Source organism: Palaemon carinicauda, chromosome 1 (genome assembly GCF_036898095.1).
Source record: "Palaemon carinicauda isolate YSFRI2023 chromosome 1, ASM3689809v2, whole genome shotgun sequence".
Classification (NCBI taxonomy): Eukaryota; Metazoa; Arthropoda; class Malacostraca; order Decapoda; family Palaemonidae; genus Palaemon; species Palaemon carinicauda.
In genome coordinates, this window is record NC_090725.1 from 155,393,526 (window position 1) to 155,412,996 (window position 19,471).

Genomic DNA, 19,471 nt, shown 5'->3' on the forward strand with positions numbered 1-19,471 from the left:
ATACACACACACACACACACACACACACACACACATATATATATATATATATATATATATATATATATATATATATATATATATATATATATATATATATATGTGTGTGTGTGTGTGTGTGTGTGTGTGTGTATGTATGTATGTGTTTTATGTATTTGTAGTGAATACTCGAGGGACAAATGATACCACAGAATGAAATATGGCAAATCGATTTGTAATATTTTTAAGCGTTCGCTGAGGTTGGACAAGTCTCCGCCCATTTCCTTGAAGGTAGTAAGAAGACCAACTCTTTCTTTGTTTTGTCATGGTAACACTAGAGACCTCTGACGAACGATTCCCCTTGAGTGTCGGCGGACTTTTGAATCTAAGTGTACAGTAATATTGTGGCGGGATGTTGCAAGGACAACCCCCATACCCTTGAATCACTAACTGACAAATGTCTCAACAAAAACTTTCCCCTTACGATATCTAAAACCAGACTCTTAGTCAAAAGGTAAAAAAAAAAAACAAAGCTATATTTCCTTACAAACTAAAACGCTTAATATAAATCATCCCCAATCAAATTATTATCACTTTGAACGAATAAAAACTTAACACTAAACGAATAACCAAATTAATCACACTTAAACTATTTCTTGCAAACTAAACCTAATAATAAACTTAAGACTAAACTACAGACAAAAAACATCACAGCAGAACTCAATCTGTAAAATATTTATAATGGTCCGTTTGCGGACACGGACCATTATAAATATTAAAAAAAAAAACACACACACAAACAAACACTTAAATATGTTTGGGAGCGGACAGTATCGTCCACACGAGGTCTCACAGTCTTCCACAGCCTTTGCCAACTCTGTGGCAACGGGACCATTTCCTGATAATCTGCCATACACTTTCAATCGATTAAAGTAGAGATTGTCATCATCATCCAAAGTACATTCCAAATCATTTCCTTTTACCGCAACCCTCGTCAACTAACTGCTATGTATTTCGAAGTATAATCCAATCCAAGTCCTTAACCAGTCCACATCGTCAATACCTATATCAATCACAGCTGGAGAGGGTAGCTACAAATGGCTTCCACAGTAGTGGTAAGATAAGAGAGGAAGTACGGTTCTGCAAATAAAAAGAAAAACACTTACGAACACTCTTAGCTAACTAAACTATCGTACTATAATCAAAGATAAACAATAAACTGTTTCTATCATTCACAATCACGACAAGCAAATATAAACAAAACTGTACTTACTCAAAAATAAACAATTGCTTCCAACGCTGGTCGAATAAAATAAATAAAAAATAGCGTGCATGCACACACCTGCCTCACGTCGCAGTCAATCAAAAAAAGCATTCGCTCCGAAACATTTTCTACTGCCCTAACCTAGCTAAAGGTAAACAAACAACCTCATTTATACCAACAGTCTTTCTCACAACAAACAATGAATACACTAACTATCTTCCGCTCGCTGACACAGTCTCTCTCTCTCTCTCTCTCTCTCTCTCTCTCTCTCTCTCTCTCTCTCTCTCTCTCTCTCTCTCTGGATTTGGCAAACAAACAAAAATTAAATTAAAACAAAAATTAATCCTCCACAATATTACTACAGTATAGCTTTATTGTACGTAATGTAAGTGTTCTGTGTTCTTGTTCAAGACTCAGCCTACTCCACTACTCTAGAAGCATGACGAAACTTCTTGTGTTGTCTCTTGCCAGTATGTTATCTATTCTTTCGTAAACGGAAATGCAGCTTATTTTACAAACTAAAAACTTGAATATCTCGATAATAATTGTTTCTTTTAAATAAAGAAAGAAAAACTGCATTCGTGTGTGTATAGATAGCCTAGCCTTATGCAAGCCACGGGGTCTTGCAGTATGTGAATTCGATTACTTTTCGACAGCTGATTCTCTCTCTCTCTCTCTCTCTCTCTCTCTCTCTCTCTCTCTCTCTCTCTCTCTCTCTCTCTCTCTCTCTCATATTCAATTTCGTTTCGGAAGCATTAGTGCCTTCTAGAAAATTATGATTATTTAAATAGTTAATTGAGCTTTGAATAAAACATTTATGTTTCAAATTTCGGGGGTATTTTATCAATCTTAAGTATCTTGGGTACTTAGATTGATAAAATACACCCGAAATTTAAAACAAAAGCCCACAAATGTTTTATTAAAGCACAATTAACTATTTAGATAATCATAATTTTCTAAAATGCAATTATGCTTCTGGAACGAAATTGAATATTTAGAGAGAGAGAGAGAGAGAGAGAGAGAGAGAGAGAGAGAGAGAGAGAGAGAGAGATTCTCTCTCTCTCTCTCTCTCTCTCTCTCTCTCTCTCTCTCTCTCTCTCTCTCTCTCTCTGTAATAAATGAAATTTTTGCTTCTTTACTAAGTGTCTATTGAGGCTTTATAATCAATCACCACAGAGCTAAAAACTAAGTAATATAAACTATGTAATATAGTGCATCGGCATCATGAATGAAACTCCGGTTAACGTTATGTACAAGTAAATAGAATATGTGAGAAACATTTCAAATAAAATTATTGGAGTTGATATGCTAATTGGAAAATGATAGATCAAGTAATAATTGTTTCTCTTGGTAAATATTAAATATCCTTCGGTAGCATGCCTTGATAATAAGGGAGTTATTTGATCCTAAATTTGAGGTTGACGACGGACTAGGCAGGGTTGATCAGCTGATTTCAATGTAAACAATGCATAAGTTTATACTTCGCTATGATTTTAATTTTAAATACGATACTAAAATGTAAATATTACATGTATTATTATTGGATACAGTTAGTGAAACACCAGAGATAACAGGGAGAGAGAAGGACGAAACAATATGACAAAGAGACGAGACAGGGGGAGGCGGTAGCCAAGTTCATTCTCCTTGCACATTCCTTCCACCAAATCTATGCTATTTCAAAAAAATAGCGAAATCAATGAATTTGGGAAATGCCAGAGGGAATGGGAATAAGTGGAATGAGGGATAAGGGGTTTAGAATGATTAATAAGATGAAAATAATAAATGAATGCTGGAAAAGAGAAGATGAATGAAATAGCGAAAAATAAAGAGAATCAAAAGAGTTGGAAAGATATGTTGTAGATGTGTGTGGGAGAACAAAATAAATGTATAAAAGGGATTTGGGAAGGAATTGGGAAAAGGATTAAGGATATAACAATAGTAAGTGAAGGACAATAATAATGTGGAGATACCATATTATTATGCATGATAGGTTATGTCAGTGAGGTAATTCTGTGAAAGTGAATGGTCATATCAGTGGGATATCGTGAAAGTGAATATAGGGTGACGACAATTCAGTTCAGTTCAGCAAGATTGCCATCCTTGTAGCATGACACGGGCTCTTGTCCTAGACAGCCCGTAGGAGGATAGCAATCTGGAATGAGAACCCCAAAAGGAGCCAAAAATTGGTAGATTAAAAAGGAGAGGTTGGGTTTCAAAGAGTCTGGAAGGGATTAAAGAGAGATTTGACAAGACATGGAAAGGGGCAGAAAGTAACCCGAAAAAGGGGACTCCTTTTTAGGTCCTCGAAAGAAAAGTTTTAGTTAGAGAAAAAGTATTGATAGCAGCAAGTCCCAGTAAGTAGGAGAGACTGGGATAGGAGAGAAGGATTTTCAGTAGGAGAGAATAGGAGTAGGTTTAAGCAAAGAGGCTTATCCCTGCTCTGTGGCTGGAAACTGGAATTGTTGCAGGAGTTGCAGGAAGGTGGAGGTCGAGGATAAGGAAAGGACTCTGGTAAGGATCTGGAAGGCGATAGGTATGAGGTCTTGCAAGGTGAGAGACTCAATTTCTTGAGCCAAGGTTTGGGAAGGGAATGAGGATGAGGGTCGTTGCTGGGCCTTATGAGGGGCAGTTGCAGATTGGTGCTGATCCTTATGAGGAGCAGTTGCAGGTCGGTGCTGATCTTTATGAGGAACAGTTGCTGGTCGGTACTGGTCCTTATGAGGAGCAGTTGCAGGTCGGTGCTGGTCCTTATGAGGAGCAGTTGCAGGTCGTTGCTGGTCCTTATTAGGAGCAGTTGCAGGTGCAGGCATAGGAGCAGTAGCTGGCTGACGCGGTCTTCTCTGGTGAGGAGTTCTCTGGTCTTTCGGTGGTTGGATTGGAGCTGGTTTCTTTTGGTTTAGAGAGGATGTATTCTTCATAGCTGCTATCCTCTTGAGATGTTCTGGGCAGCGCTTATTCCATGTATGGTGTGGCCTGGAACAATTGGGGCACTTAGATGTGGTGTGTCGTCCTTCTTTGTGGGCCTTAATGCACACTTTTGTGCAATGTCGCTGGCTGCAGACACCGCAGATGATGGGGCCTCTGCCTTCTTCTTTATGATGTCCAAAGCGTTAGCATCTATAGCATCGAAGGGGCTCAGGTGTATATTCTTCAATGGGGAAAGTTCCCCAGACTCCTAGATCCAGTTTGGAGGGATCTGGACCTATAAAGGTGGCAATGAGACGTTGAACTGGAACGTCATCTTTGATTGTGAAGCGAACAGCACAGTCAATGTTGCTGCACGACGTTGCAATGGAGATAGGCATCGACACAGGATACCTGGTGATGACAGCTTTCTTCCGGATAAAAGCAGGATCCAGCAGCGTTAAAGTGGGGTCTTCCTGAAGGAATCTGGCTGTCTCAACGTCCTTGGGGTAGATGATTAGATCACCTCTCCTGTTGGGTCTTGCAGTGAGTTGCATGCCTGGCTGAGCAGCCATGGCAGCAACAGAGGCATAGGAGAGCTCGTTGTCCATTTGTGAAAGCCAAAACTTCGGCAGAGGCTTCTTTGGTTGTGTAGCTGGGATGTTCTCTGCAATGGCAGTGGTTTCTTGCAGGAGTGTCTGAAGGCAATCTGTGCAGTTGCAGTCTGTTGAGTGGGCCCCCTGTTCGGTCTCCATGGCATTGGAGGATTCAGGCACGTAGGTTGAAGGGTTGACTGCTGTTGCACATGACTGCTGAGGAGTTGTAGGGACAGACAAGGACGAGTCTGTGCTCTCAGTCCTTGGAGTCACAATTGGCGATGATGGGGCTGGTACTGGCACTGGTGAAGGATTTTCAGGAGTCTTCCTTCTCTTGGGAGGGGGTTTAGTCCCTTCCTTGGCAGCTGCTTGCGCTTTCACTTGATTGTTGAATTTATTAAGCTTGTAAGAGGCGTCTTTGCACCCCTCACATCTACATCTGATATGGTGATTAAACACATCTTGGTCTACAATATCAGTGGTGTGTTCGGCGATGAGGTTGAACATATAAGCACGGCGCTGCTGGTATGACACACAACTATTACAGTCACAGGCTAGATCGTTGAAATAGTCTTCACAATGTCTGCTGGCTTTTGGATAATATTTCCATCCCGAATCTCCCAAGTGAAAAACGGACATTGTGGGCGAAACTCTACGGGGATCGCATTGAAAATTTCACCCCGAGACGTTGTCCAGGTGATGAACGTTGTCGATGCTCCTGATGGTTATCCAGGCGATGAACGTTGTCGATGATCCCGTTGATGGTGACGACAGACTAAGCAGATTTGATCTGCTGATTTGAATGTAAATAATGCATGAGATTATAATTCGCTATGTTTTAAATTACAGATACGATACTAAAATGTGAATATTACATGCATTATTATTAGATACAGAGTCAAGTGAAATGTCAGTTTAATCAAAATCTGGTTTATTTCAAATATACAGTGAGCCCTCACTGCTTCGCGGTTCGACCATCGCAGATTCACGACTTCGCGGACTTTTTTCATTAAATACGGCATCCGATTTCATCAGCAAACCACTATTTTTTGGGGAAACATCATTTTATTCTAGAAAATTGCTACTCTTAGTTAATTGCACATTAAGAAAGCTTGTACTTTTGTTTTTAAATTTCGGGTGTGTTAAAAATCGAGTATTGTTGACTTTTTTTTGTTTTCCTTTTGGCTGTGATCAGATCAGCTGACGTCTAGCTGCCGGTCTCAAGAATATGCGCTTACGAAGTATTGTTTATACCATTTCTTAACTTATTCAAACCATCTATACAGTTGATATTACATAAGCACCAATGTGTTATAACCTATCATATTTTTTTGTTTATTACATTTAAAACAACTCTCTCTCTCTCTCTCTCTCTCTCTCTCTCTCTCTCTCTCTCTCTCTCTCTCTCTCTCTGTGGGCTACTTTTCACTACCTCTCATTCCTTACCTCTATCTCACTAACAAATGAAATCTTTGTTGCTTCACGAAGTTTCATTTATATTGAAAATCAATCATGATTCAATTTTCCTTACTTTCTCCAATCTCGCACTGTCACATCGAACGTTATAGCGGTAACTTAATTGTTCGACAACTTTAAAAATCGGCCTAGTACTTGCTTCTTCTTTTACTTTTTTTTTTTTAGATGGTTTCATAATTGAGGGGGGTACAAGTTGACTTATAACTGAAGTTAGGAAAAGTATTTTGGATATGGAATAGAGAATCATCTTTAGTAACAGTTTAGAATTATCGTAAATTATCATTCGGTCATTAGCGGCAGTTTGTTATTGTTGATTAAACGCCAAAAAAAAAAAAGAAAGAAAATTGTTTTCCTGCTTTGCTACGTATGTAGGATTTTATATAGATACGGTAAATAATATATGTAATAACATATTTACTAAAAGCTTTTAATATCATTATCTATCACTTTCATTATGTGTGTTTAATGCCTTCGTTTGTTTATTACGATCGAAGATGGAGCGTACAGTAAACGAATGGAAGGTTTCCGTTTCAGGCGGCGTCATAAAGAAAAACATTATATAAATGGCATTCATTTCATTTGTTTGGAAGTCCTAAGAAAAATTAAGTAAAACATTGCTAATAACAAAATCAACATATAATCAGTACTTGGTAAGATTGCTGTCGATGCAAAAACTAACCTATACACATGTGTAAATGCGTCTGTTTCTTCATTATGATCAGAGATAAACGTAAAAAAAACATTGGTTGTCATTTTTTATCGTGCTTTTTGGCGTGTTTAGGAAACGCATGATATAAAATCGCCTTTAATATTTGTGCCTGATTTAGTTTAGGGTACTGTAGTACATGCATCAAGTGTTCTGTACATTAAAGGGTAGTTTGTTAACAGTACTACATAAAGGGAAGGTTTTAAAAGTCTAAATATACATGTTAATTAAATACGTAAATATGGTGTCCCTACTTCGCGGATTTTCAGCTATCGCGGCCGGGTTAGTAACAGATTAGAATTATCGTAAATTATCATTCGGTCATTAGCGGCAGTTTGTTATTGTTGATTAAACGCCAAAAAAAAAAGAAAGAAAATTGTTTTCCTGCTTTGCTACGTATGTAGGATTTTATATAGATACGGTAAATAATATATGTAATAACATATTTACTAAAAGCTTTTAATATCATTATCTATCACTTTCATTATGCGTGTTTAATGCCTTCGTTTGTTTATTACGATCGAAGATGGAGCGTACAGTAAACGAATGGAAGGTTTCCGTTTCAGGCGGCGTCATAAAGAAAAACATTATATAAATGGCATTCATTTCATTTGTTTGGAAGTCCTAAGAAAAATTAAGTGAAACATTGCTAATAACAAAATCAACATATAATCAGTACTTGGAAAGATTGCTGTCGATGCAAAAACTAACCTATACACATGTGTAAATGCGTCTGTTTCTTCATTATGATCAGAGATAAACGTAAACAAAACATTGGTTGTCATTTTTTATCGTGCTTTTTGGCGTGTTTAGGAAACGCATGATATAAAATCGCCTTTAATATTTGTGCCTGATTTAGTTTAGGGTACTGTAGTACATGCATCAAGTGTTCTGTACATTAAAGGGTAGTTTGTTAACAGTACTACATAAAGGGAAGGTTTTAAAAGTCTAAATATACATGTTAATTAAATACGTAAATATGGTGTCCCTACTTCGCGGATTTTCAGCTATCGCGGCCGGGTTAGTAACAGATTAGAATTATCGTAAATTATCATTCGGTCATTAGCGGCAGTTTGTTATTGTTGAATAAACGCCAAAAAAAAAAAGAAAGAAAATTGTTTTCCTGCTTTGCTACGTATGTAGGATTTTATATAGATACGGTAAATAATATATGTAATAACATATTTACTAAAAGCTTTTAATATCATTATCTATCACTTTCATTATGCGTGTTTAATGCCTTCGTTTGTTTATTACGATCGAAGATGGAGCGTACAGTAAACGAATGGAAGGTTTCCGTTTCAGGCGGCGTCATAAAGAAAAACATTATATAAATGGCATTCATTTCATTTGTTTGGAAGTCCTAAGAAAAATTAAGTGAAACATTGCTAATAACAAAATCAACATATAATCAGTACTTGGTAAGATTGCTGTCGATGCAAAAACTAACCTATACACATGTGTAAATGCGTCTGTTTCTTCATTATGATCAGAGATAAACGTAAACAAAACATTGGTTGTCATATTTTATCGTGCTTTTTGGCGTGTTTAGGAAACGCATGATATAAAATTGCCTTTAATATTTGTGCCTGATTTAGTTTAGGGTACTGCAGTACATGCATCAAGTGTTCTGTACATTAAAGGGTAGTTTGTCAACAGTACTACATAAAGGGAAGGTTTTAAAAGTCTAAATATACATGGTAATTAAATACGTAAATATGGTGTCCCTACTTCGCGGATTTTCAGCTATCGCGGCCGGGTTTGGAACCTATCTACCGCCATAAACAAAGGTTCACTGTAGTTGTAATTTTTTACCACAGTAAATGGTACACACTGTACAGAGAGAGCTATTACTAGCTGGGTGTAGAGATAGGTAGTGGCGTGCAGTGCTCCCAGTGTAAAGGAGCACGCAGGCTACTTGAAATCATCGCTCAGCTTGAATTTTATCGCAATTTTTACAAGAATTTTTATTTAATAGGTATTGCATTATTCTTGGCCATCCCAATGCTGTTGCCAACTATTAGAAATAAAATTCTTAATTTTGGGTAAACAATCATCACAAAGAATTTGTTGTTGTTTCTCCCTGGCAACAAAAAGCCGAAATTGCCAAGCAAGAAATTGCAATTAACGAGGTCCAATTGTATTAAATCTTACTGAATACAATGACTGGATAGAAACAGAAGTTAAGATTTGAAATGTTGAATAAGGAAGTGGCAGTATCTTACCCATTGAAAATGCTGTGAAGATCATTGAAAAATAGAAGAGGTGGGAATTTTTATCAAACAGAAATTCACGTAGATTATTCTCAAAATAGGGGAAATGGATATAACTTTCTAGTCATCTAAGCACATAGGCTACTAGGAAAACCTGAATTTGTAGTGCAGGGTATTCATGACGTAGCATAGACAATATAAATAGGTTGTGGAAAAGCATCAAAATATTTTTAAGGAGAGTTGTGATTTCCGTAATCAAAGATAAGCAATTCTAGTGATGCAAAGATGGTTACAATCGATAGTACATTGAACTAATAGATCACCTAGAGTGATGGGTTGACAAAGATAGTACGGAGTGGTAGAAACAGTTTTTTCTTACCTGGAATCTTATTTGGGTGATAACAGTAATTTCTTTAATACAATAGACTTTACCAACAACCCACAGTACGTATGTAAATGCATACTCATTTGGAAGCAGTCTGATTAAAGTATTAAGCCTGTAGAAAATGTTTTCTTCATTGGAAGTGCTATTTTCCCATGTTTCTTCATAGTGGGTGGTTTTTCTTTTTTGTGCATTTTCCTGTTGTTACAGGGTGTTGCCAGACATCAGTGGAAAAACTGATCTAGTCCAGTATAATACAGGTTCCCTTACTGCAACTAACAGTACAAGCAACACACAAGAAAATGAAAATGATGGACAGCTTGAGGGAAGTCGGTGGCTGACTAGGTGAGTTGGTCTGAAATGATGTAAAAAGGCAAGCCATGAATGATGCATTTATGAACAAGGAGCATCTCACTTTGTATAAAGACATTTAATAGGTATTGCATTATTCTTGGCCATCCCAATGCTGTTGCCAACTATTAGAAATAAAATTCTTAATTTTGGGTAAACAATCATCACAAAGAATTTGTTGTTGTTTCTCCCTGGCAACAAAAAGCCGAAATTGCCAAGCAAGAAATTGCAATTAACGAGGTCCAATTGTATTAAATCTTACTGAATACAATGACTGGATAGAAACAGAAGTTAAAATTTGAAATGTTGAATAAGGAAGTGGCAGTATCTTACCCATTGAAAATGCTGTGAAGATCATTGAGAAATAGAAAAGGTGGGAATTTTTATCAAACAGAAATTAATGTAGATTATTCTCAAAATAGGGGAAATGGGTACAACTTTCTAGTCATCTAAGCACGTAGGCTACTAGGAAAACCTGAATTTGTAGTGCAGGATATTCATGACGTAGCATAGACAATATAAATAGGTTGTGAAAAAGCATCAAAATATTTTAAAGGAGAGTTGTAATTTCAGTAATCAAAGATGAGCAATTCTAGTGATGCAAAGATGGTTACAATCGATAGTACATTGAACTAATAGATCACCTAGAGTGATGGGTTGACAAAGATAGTACGGAGTGGTAGAAACACTTTTTTCTTACCTGGAATCTTATTTGGGTGATAATAGTAATTTCTTTAATACAATAGACTTAACCAACAACCAACAGTATGTATGTAAATGCATACTCATTTGGAAGCAGTCTAATTAAAGTATTAAGCCTGTAGAAAATGTTTTCTTCATTGGAAGTGCTATTTTCCCATGTTTCTTCATTGTGGGTGATTTTTCTTTTTTTGTGCATTTTCCTGTTGTTACAGGGTGTTGCCAGACATCAGTGGAAAAACTGATCTAGTCCAGTATAATACAGGTTCCCTTACTGCAACTAACAGTACAAGCAACACACAAGAAAATGAAAATGATGGACAGCTTGAGGGAAGTCAGTGGCTGACTAGGTGAGTTGGTCTGAAATGCTGTAAAAAGGCAAGCTGTAGATGATGCATATATGAACAAGGAGCATCCCACTTTGTATAAAGACATTTCAGAGTTAATATCATGGAATTTTTCTGTGTAGTATCTCCATTATACTTTTTAGATTTATTTCCAACCCTGTTATGTTACAGTATGCCGTTCTTTGTCTAGCATCACAAAACTTATGACAATGTTTTGATAGCATGTAGTGCATATGCTTAGGCTTTACAAGCCTCTCTCTCTCTCTCTCTCTCTCTTTACCTATATGTACTGTATGTGTTTTATTTCAATGAATCTTACCTCATGTTTGTATGTATTAAAATTAATGCATCATTCGTAAATCAGCAAGAAAAAATGGAACTAAGTGTTCTTATTTAGCCACTCTTGAGTTAGCAACTTTTTTCTTCCAGATAGTACTAACATGTGCGCATACTTTTATATCTCAGTTTGCCTCATTCAGCGAGATGGATTAATTACTGTTCAGTCAGCTCTTAAATTTCATATTGATTACAAAATTGTTGATAGGATTACTTGGCTTCATGGAAACTTGATATTGTCTTTGTCGCATCGGTTTTTGTTTGCTTTAAATGTATAGCCTTATAGAATTTCCGAGTATGTCATTTTCTGATTCTAATTTTGGGAGTTATCACGGTATTCTTTGTAAGATTGCAACATGATACCTTAAGCATGACCTTCACTTTAATACATTAGGTCCAGAAGTAAAGTTTGAGGTCTACAGAATAGCTGTGTCAAATAAAATGGGTTTTCTGAGATTCAGATTTTAGCTTTTTTTCAAGCTTGGTGAGAAAAGAGGGTCTTAAGCTCAGGATGAAGAATCTCTTGATAGAGTATGTTGTGAAGGAAGTAACTTATCTTGATCCAAACCCCTTTACAGTAGCCAACTATTTGTAGTCTCCAAGGTTTCTATTGAATGAAGACAGATCTTGAATGTCTCAAGCGTCATGCTTTTAATCGTTACCAAGTTTTTCTTGGACACTAATTCAACTATTCTCTTGGCCATTAAGAAAAATATTGTGTGTTGTCTCTATATATGCTGGATGCATATTTTCACATCCCTATTCTTATGGATTTGAGAAAGTACCCAAGCTTATCATCAAGGGGAAGGTCTACCTGTTCCAAGTTCTGTACTTTAAACTTCATAGTAGTCATGGTTCCAGTTTCCAAAAGGCAACATACTATTTTTTAACGTTCTTGTTATGTTGGGGCTTAGTTAACCTGACTAAGTCACAGCTATAATTCACTGATTAGCTCATTTTTGGATAAATATAGATTCAGCTGGTTTTTAGGTTCCTCCATCAGAGAGTAGCATTGACTCCTTCCTAGATTTGATTGCAATTTGAAGATCCAGCCACATAATTTTGTATAACAGCCAAAATGTTACTTTGAATTTGATTTTGAGCCCTAGGATACTGGTCATCCATGGGGATGAAAAGGAAATTGCTTCCAGAATCATAACTGAACTAGTTTGGCATGTCGTTTTGTACAAGGAAGGGTTCAACAATAAGATCAAAGACTATTAGTGTCTGAACTAAAAGTTGGTAGCATTCCTCAAGACAATTTGTAAAGATATGGTAAGGGTATCAGTTTTCCTGGCACCATTACTTTCTTGAATAAGGTAATTCCTAATTTTCGTCTCAAAATGATAAACCTGCAATTCGATGAAAAATAATCATGAGACTGAACCTTGTCTCCCTATTCAGCACTGGTTCCAACAATCCTCCTTTTAGAGAGAACTCAAAGGTCCCCTTTACCAGAATCAGTGGGCAGCCTACTTTGATTAGGAGAAGTTTTGAGAAATATTTAATACTGGAACCTTTTGATAATGTTTTGAAGTTTTTTTCTGCTTTGTGAGGAATGCTAAAATGCCTCTGTCACTGCCATCATAACTTACAGATCTATTTTGGTTTTTGTACTTAGACTTGTTAGGGTAGATCTATTCAGTAGTCCAGACATACTGGATTGCAACAAACCTTTATTAAGGTTAATCCTACCTCTCCCTCTTAATGAGAGAATGCCTGGACATGGTCACTCGGCTTCAATGCCCAAGAGGGGTCTCGACCTGGGGAAGAAGTTTTTTCTAAGTTTGACTTGAAATTTCTCATAATTTTCCATTTTTATTATTACAATAACCTCCTCCATACTTTATCAAGTGTCTCCCACCTTGTCCAACCTCCTATTTTTACCATTACTGTGTTTGGAGTTATTTTTAAAACAAATTGTGGGAGCTATGGTGGTCTTGTCAACCGCCTGAAAATTTTTTAAACAAAGGATTTTTCATTATTTCCGTATTGCCTTGTAGAAATACCTATTGAAAAAAGGGGTGGGCTGGTTTTTCGAGAAAGGGCTAGGCATTCTGTCCCGTTTGCCTGTCACTATGATTAAAGGACATGATTGTATTTTTGAAATACTTTGTCCTATCTAGCGTGTTCAGCTTACACTTGAGGCACTTTAATCAATGTGCTACCATCACATGTGGTAGAATAAGGAGTGAGCATTTAGGAGTTAGCTCCCACAGGTGTCATTGTTAGAGAAATTAATTTCATGAAGGGCTAGTAGGTTCTTTTCAAGAATGATAGACGGTAAATTTTCTCTCTTAAACTTGTTTTTTATTTATGTTATTGTTCCCCCCCCCCCCCCCAAAAAAAAAAAATAAATAGATTCAACATTTACACTATTATCCTTACCCTGGATCCCATAGCAAACCCCAGAATCTCTCGATGACATTTACTAATTCGAATAAGGAAAATTCAACTGACGACATAGGCAATAAAATGGGTCACTGCTAATACTTATGTGTCTAATGTGATTCTGTTCCATATTCCCCAGAACCTCAAGGGGCTATAAGTATTGGAGGTAAAAATTTAAAATTAATAAGTTCTATATTGTATAGGTATTTCCTACAATATAGGCTATGAAATACTATACAAACTTTTAATACCTTATGTGACACTGGAAATGATGAAATTGAAACTTGCAAATAACATGCATAATTTTAGAAACTTATTTTACTCTCTCTGACACTACCAAGTCTTAATAAAAGTTCAAAATTATAAAGTCCCTGGCCTATCTAGTCACAGAAATCTGTATAACAGCCAAAATTTTACTTTTGATTTGACTTCGTGCCCTAGGATGCTGATCATCCATGGGGATGAAAAGGAGATTGCTTCTAGAATCATAGCTGAACGAATCCGGCATGTTGCTTTGTACAAGAAAGGGTATAACAATAAGATCAAGGACTATAAGTGTCTGAAGTAAAAGTTGGTAGTATTCCTCAAGACAATTTGAAAAGATTGTTTGGGGTATGCTAGTTAAGTCTGGCAATGAAACGCAAACAATGTTGCTTACTAACTTTGTATCTTCCCCTTCCTATTAAGAAGAAGAGCTTTTAACACTTGTTGGAGAATTGGTAATGTTGTGGCGGGATGTTGAAAGAACAAGCCCTAACACCCTTGAATCACTCTTAACTGACAAATGTCTCATCAACACAAAATTTTCCCCTTACTTTATAACCAACCAGACTCTTGGACAGAAATAAATTAAAACTAGTCATGGCCTTAAAACTATATTTCTTACAAACTAAACCTAATCATAAACTTAAGACTAAAAAACAGACAAAAAAAAAACAGTAACTATACTTGATCTGTAAAATATATATAATGATGCATTTACAGACATGGACGCTGTCCCCAATATTTAGAAGAAAAAAAATAATACTTGACACATTCACTGAAACCTAAACCGATGCTTTAAAAATAAAAAACAAACAAACACTTGAATATGTTTGCGTGCGGACACTATCGTCCACACGAGGGCCCACAGTCCTTTACAGCCCAATACCAACTCTGAGGCAACCGCAACTTTTCCTGGTAATCTGCCACACCTACCTCAATTGATTAAGGCAATGAATATCATCATCATCCGAAGTGCATTCCAAATCATTTGCGTTTACTGCAACCATCGTCAACTTCTTGATCTGTATTTCAAAGTATAATCAAATCCAAGCCCTTAAACAGTCCACATCGTCAATACCTATATCAATTACAGCTGGAGAGGGTAGCTACAGATGTCTTCCACAAGAGTGGTATGAAAAGGGAGGCAGTACAATTTTGCAAATAAAAACAAAAAACCACTTACGGCTATGCCTAGCTAACTAAACTATCGCACTATAATAAAAAAATAAATAGTAAACTTTCTATCATTCAGATTCACTCCTAGCAAATATAAACAAATTGTACTAACTGTATAAAAATATACTTCAAGTGATAATACAAAATAATGAAAATATACATTTGGAATTCAAAACACAACTGTCTCCTGCCATAGTTAAGCAAAAAAAAAAAAAAAAAAAGCATTCGCTCAAGACATTCACCACTGTTCTAACCTAGATAAAAAAAATATAAAAAACCAACCTAATTTATACCAACAGTCTTTCTTACAACAAACACTCTCTCTCTCTCTCTCTCTCTCTCTCTCTCTCTCTCTCTCTCTCTCTCTCTCTCTCTCTCTCTCTCTCTCTCTCTGATTTGACAAACAACAACAACCTCCACAATGTTACTCCACTAATTAAGTATGTTTGTGGTAGCTCAAGTCCAAATCATTACCCCCCCCCCCCCCAATTTCCATAACTCCCATATTATCTAAAGTTTTCGAACGTCTTGTGGCAAAACATCTTAATAAGTGTGCTGAAGGTAATCAATTGTTCCCTAGTTTGCAATTTGGTTTTCGTAAAGGCCTTGAAGCATGTGATGCCCTTACAATCTCCAATGCTGTACAGAAAGCATTTGATTGTGGTCAGGAAGTTCGTATGATTGGCCTTGATTTTAGTGCTGCATTTGACTGTGTTAATTATGATGCCGTTGTTTTCAAACTCAAACAGATGAGAGTGGGTGGGTCAATTCTTAGCATCATTATTGAGTTTTTAGTAATAGATTGCAAAGGGTTGTTGTTGATGGGAACCATAATGAGTATAGGAATGTGATATCTGGTGCTCCCCAGGGTAATTTTCTTGGTCCATTACTTTCCATACTATATACACATGGCATGTGGTATGGTTTAGAAAATAAGCTTGTTGTATATGCAGATGATGCTACTTTCTTTGCATCAATTGCATCTCCTGAATTTAGATCTTGGGTTGCTGAATCCCTTAATAGAGACAGCCCTAGCTAAAATTGGTGTATGGTGCAAATTATGGGTTATGAAGTTGAATCCTAACATTTTAGGTGTGATTCTTGACAGCAAATTTTACTTTTGAGAAACACAATAGGTCTGTGTCATTTTCAATTGCACAAAAAATAGCTTATTGAAAAAGTCTTTCGAGATTTTTGGTGATCAATCTATTCTGAAGAAGTGTTTTAATTCTTTCATTTTACCTTGTTCGAGTATTGTTCTCCTGTGTGGTCTTCAGCTGGTGATTCTCATCTTAATTTGTTGGACAGGAACTTACGGTCTATTAAATTTCTTATTCCTAATCTAGATATTAATCTCTGGCACTGTCGTTCAATTGGTTCATTATGCATGTTGCATAAGTTTTTTTTTATATAATTCTGACCATCCTTTACATTCAGATCTTCCCGGACAGTTCCATCCTGTTCGTAATACTAGGTATGCAGTTAATTTTAATAGTCAGGCCTTCATAATCATGAGGCTCAATACTACACAGTACTTTAGAAGTTTTATTCCAGCTGTGACCAAGTTGTGGAAAGATCTTCCTAATCGGGTAGTTGAATCAGTAGAACTACAAAAGTTCAAACTCACAGCAAATGTTTTTATGTTGAACAGGCTTACATAAGTGCTTTTATAGTTTATATATCAAATATCTGTTTTAATGTTGTTAATGTTTTTAAAATATTTTGTTTTAATTTTTTTCATACTTCTCATATTGTTTATTTCCTTATTTCCTTTCCTCACGTGGCTATATTTCCCTGTTGTAGCCCTTGGGTCTATAGCATCTTGCTTTTCCAAATAGGGTTTTAGCTTTAATAATAATAATAATAGTAATGATAATAATAATAATGATAATAATAATAATAATAATAATAATAATAATAATAATAGTAATAATTAATTGGAGACTTTAATGCACATAATCACATCTTGAACAATAAATTGTATTGCTCATAATGCAAATGACTCCAAAGTTGGACAAATATTAAATAGGTATAATCTCTGCATATTAGGATACTAGCACTTACTATTTAGAAACTCATGGAACATATTCATCAATAGATTTAACTCTTTGTTCCAACAATATTGCTGAAAGGTTTGAGTGAAATGTCTAGATGATCAATATAGCAGTAACCATTTCCCTATTTTGATAACCACATAATTGCATACACCAGCTCCCCTTATTCAACATTATGATACAAACAAAGCTTACTTGGATAAGTTCAAGTTTTATTCAGTTCAAGTGTCTCTCTGATTATTCACAAGATCATGATGAAACCAATAATTTCTTTTTAAACTTCATAACACAAGCAATTGACAAATCTATGCCTCTTAACTAATGTGAGCAATGAAACACTGTCCCAATTAAGTAAAAGTACGCAATTGGTAAAAATTTGAAACCTTAGATTAAATTTGTTCCTGCACATATACAAACCCTCATCCCTTACATAGGAGACGATAATAGTGCATGCTAGAATATGGCAGTTGAAAGATTTAATGAAGTGTAAAATAATGAACGGTAGTTGCTAGCCCAATGTTTGGGAGACAATCACCTCTCTGCTTGGTCATAGGCAACTCACTTTAATTTCAGAGATGGTGAGAAAAGACATTCAATCCAACTCTAGATATTGGGAATGCCCTAGGGTACCAATGAAGACCTGTGCCACCATCATGAGTGCTAAAGCAGTAGATCCTCATAAGCTCTGTCCCTCTTACAGAGGAAACACCTGCAGTGTGGAGTTTCCCTGTGCTGAGTGTTATGAGTGGTTGCCCTTCCAGTGGGAAAAGTATGGCAGGAGGAGGAAAAGTTGAAGAGGAATTCATCCCCTTCAGGGTTTGCCTCAATGTTGAAGAAGGCCTGGCTTGTTTCTTTTACCTTCAGTACTTTTCATTCTGACCCTTATTCAGCTTCCTCCTGGGGCCAATCAGAGAAGAGTGGTGACTCTTTAACCCTTGGGCAAGCCTTATGGTAAGGGTGTCCTTCCGTTTCCCCTGGAGATATGAAGGGTCCTTCTCCTCAGGTTGAGGCTTTAGCATTTTAGATGAGTGACGCCTTGCGTTTGCTATGGCACTCCTTAGGGGGTTGATTACCCTTCCTTTGGAGGATTGTTTAAAGCAGGCTATCTCAGCTGAACACCAGGAACAGTCTCCACCAGCTCTTCTCTCGAAGGATTTTTGCCCTTCTGTGTCTGGGCCTGTAATGACCTCTTCTCCACCCTCAGAGGTTTCTGAGGCAGACTTTTCTCCCAGGAGGACTTCTCGCAGCAGCGCCTTTCATTTTCTTGTTATTGAAAGGTGAAGGATTCAAGATCCAGGAAGAGATTGTATGACCCTCGTTATCACCGAAGGGCTTCTATTTTTGAGCGTAGTGCTTTAGAATACACTTTCAGGGTTGCCAGCGAACCTCTGTCAGATCCTTCCTCTCCTAAGGTGGTCTTCTCCTCCTAGGCTTCATAGAGATGCCTCTCCTAGACGATTCTCAATCTCACGTGCCTTACCAAGGAACAACTCCTCCAAGGAGGATCACCTTACTACTATTGACTTTTCATCAGGCTTCAACCTTATACAGACGAAGGACTCCTGAACGTGCCTCCTCCCATAGAACCCCAGCCTAGGAACAAGCCTTACTTCCAAGCACCTCACCCCAATGCACCTCATTCATATCACCCAGACGTCCTTTCTCTAGACTCCCTAGCCCTACACACACCCTCTACAAACGCACATCGACAAGACAATACAAGCTTCCAGTGTGCAGCTCTCTTGAACATGCGAAATCACAAGTTTATACTTATGCTCGCTATCCTTCAAGACATACTTTGCCCAGCAGGGCTTCACCTAAGTGGTCTATTGTTGAACGAGCATTTCGTCTTATACACATGTCATCTGGACACACTTATACCTGTTCTCGTTCCCACAGGGGGCAGCCCACATCTAGACATGCTTCTTGTGAGCCACCAGAAGAGGTCTCCTCTGGTCATGCTTCTTCCAGATGACCTGTGATAAGGAAGTTGACCCCTATTGCGTCTCCTAGCCTGGCCCCGATAGCAGTGAAGCCATTTCCCACTCAGATGGATCCCAGATTCCTTGATTTGTAGATTTTCCCGATCAAGTTGGCCATCAGGAGACACAATAAACAGACCACAAGTGACTTCCCCTGGAGGGGACACCATAAGGCATACTCATAGAGGCTTTTTACTCCCCAGGGAGATTTCCCTTGCAGATGATTACAGCTTAATTCCTATTGAAGTTTTGCATGTATCTCAGTGACGAAGAATAGAGTATCTGAAAGTTGCAACGTCACAGTGGAAAGCAAAACCTGTTTCCGACCCTTCAGGACCTTTACGTGACAGG

General features: G+C 37.2%; 1 protein-coding gene across 5 annotated transcripts in view; it reads left to right on the plus strand.

Annotated features, from left to right (window-relative positions):
- Positions 1 to 19,471, plus strand: part of Hsf (Heat shock factor) — a 562,710-nt gene that overhangs the window by 430,530 nt on the left and 112,709 nt on the right. For 4 of the 5 annotated variants that reach the window (XM_068385887.1, XM_068385865.1, XM_068385876.1 and 1 more), the window contains exons 10-11: positions 9,731 to 9,865; positions 10,786 to 10,920. The exons of the other annotated variant lie outside the window; for it this stretch is intronic. In XM_068385887.1, the coding sequence (XP_068241988.1) occupies positions 9,731 to 9,865; positions 10,786 to 10,920 (270 nt within the window). The remainder of the gene's footprint in view (positions 1 to 9,730; positions 9,866 to 10,785; positions 10,921 to 19,471) is intronic. 5 annotated transcript variants of the gene reach the window in all.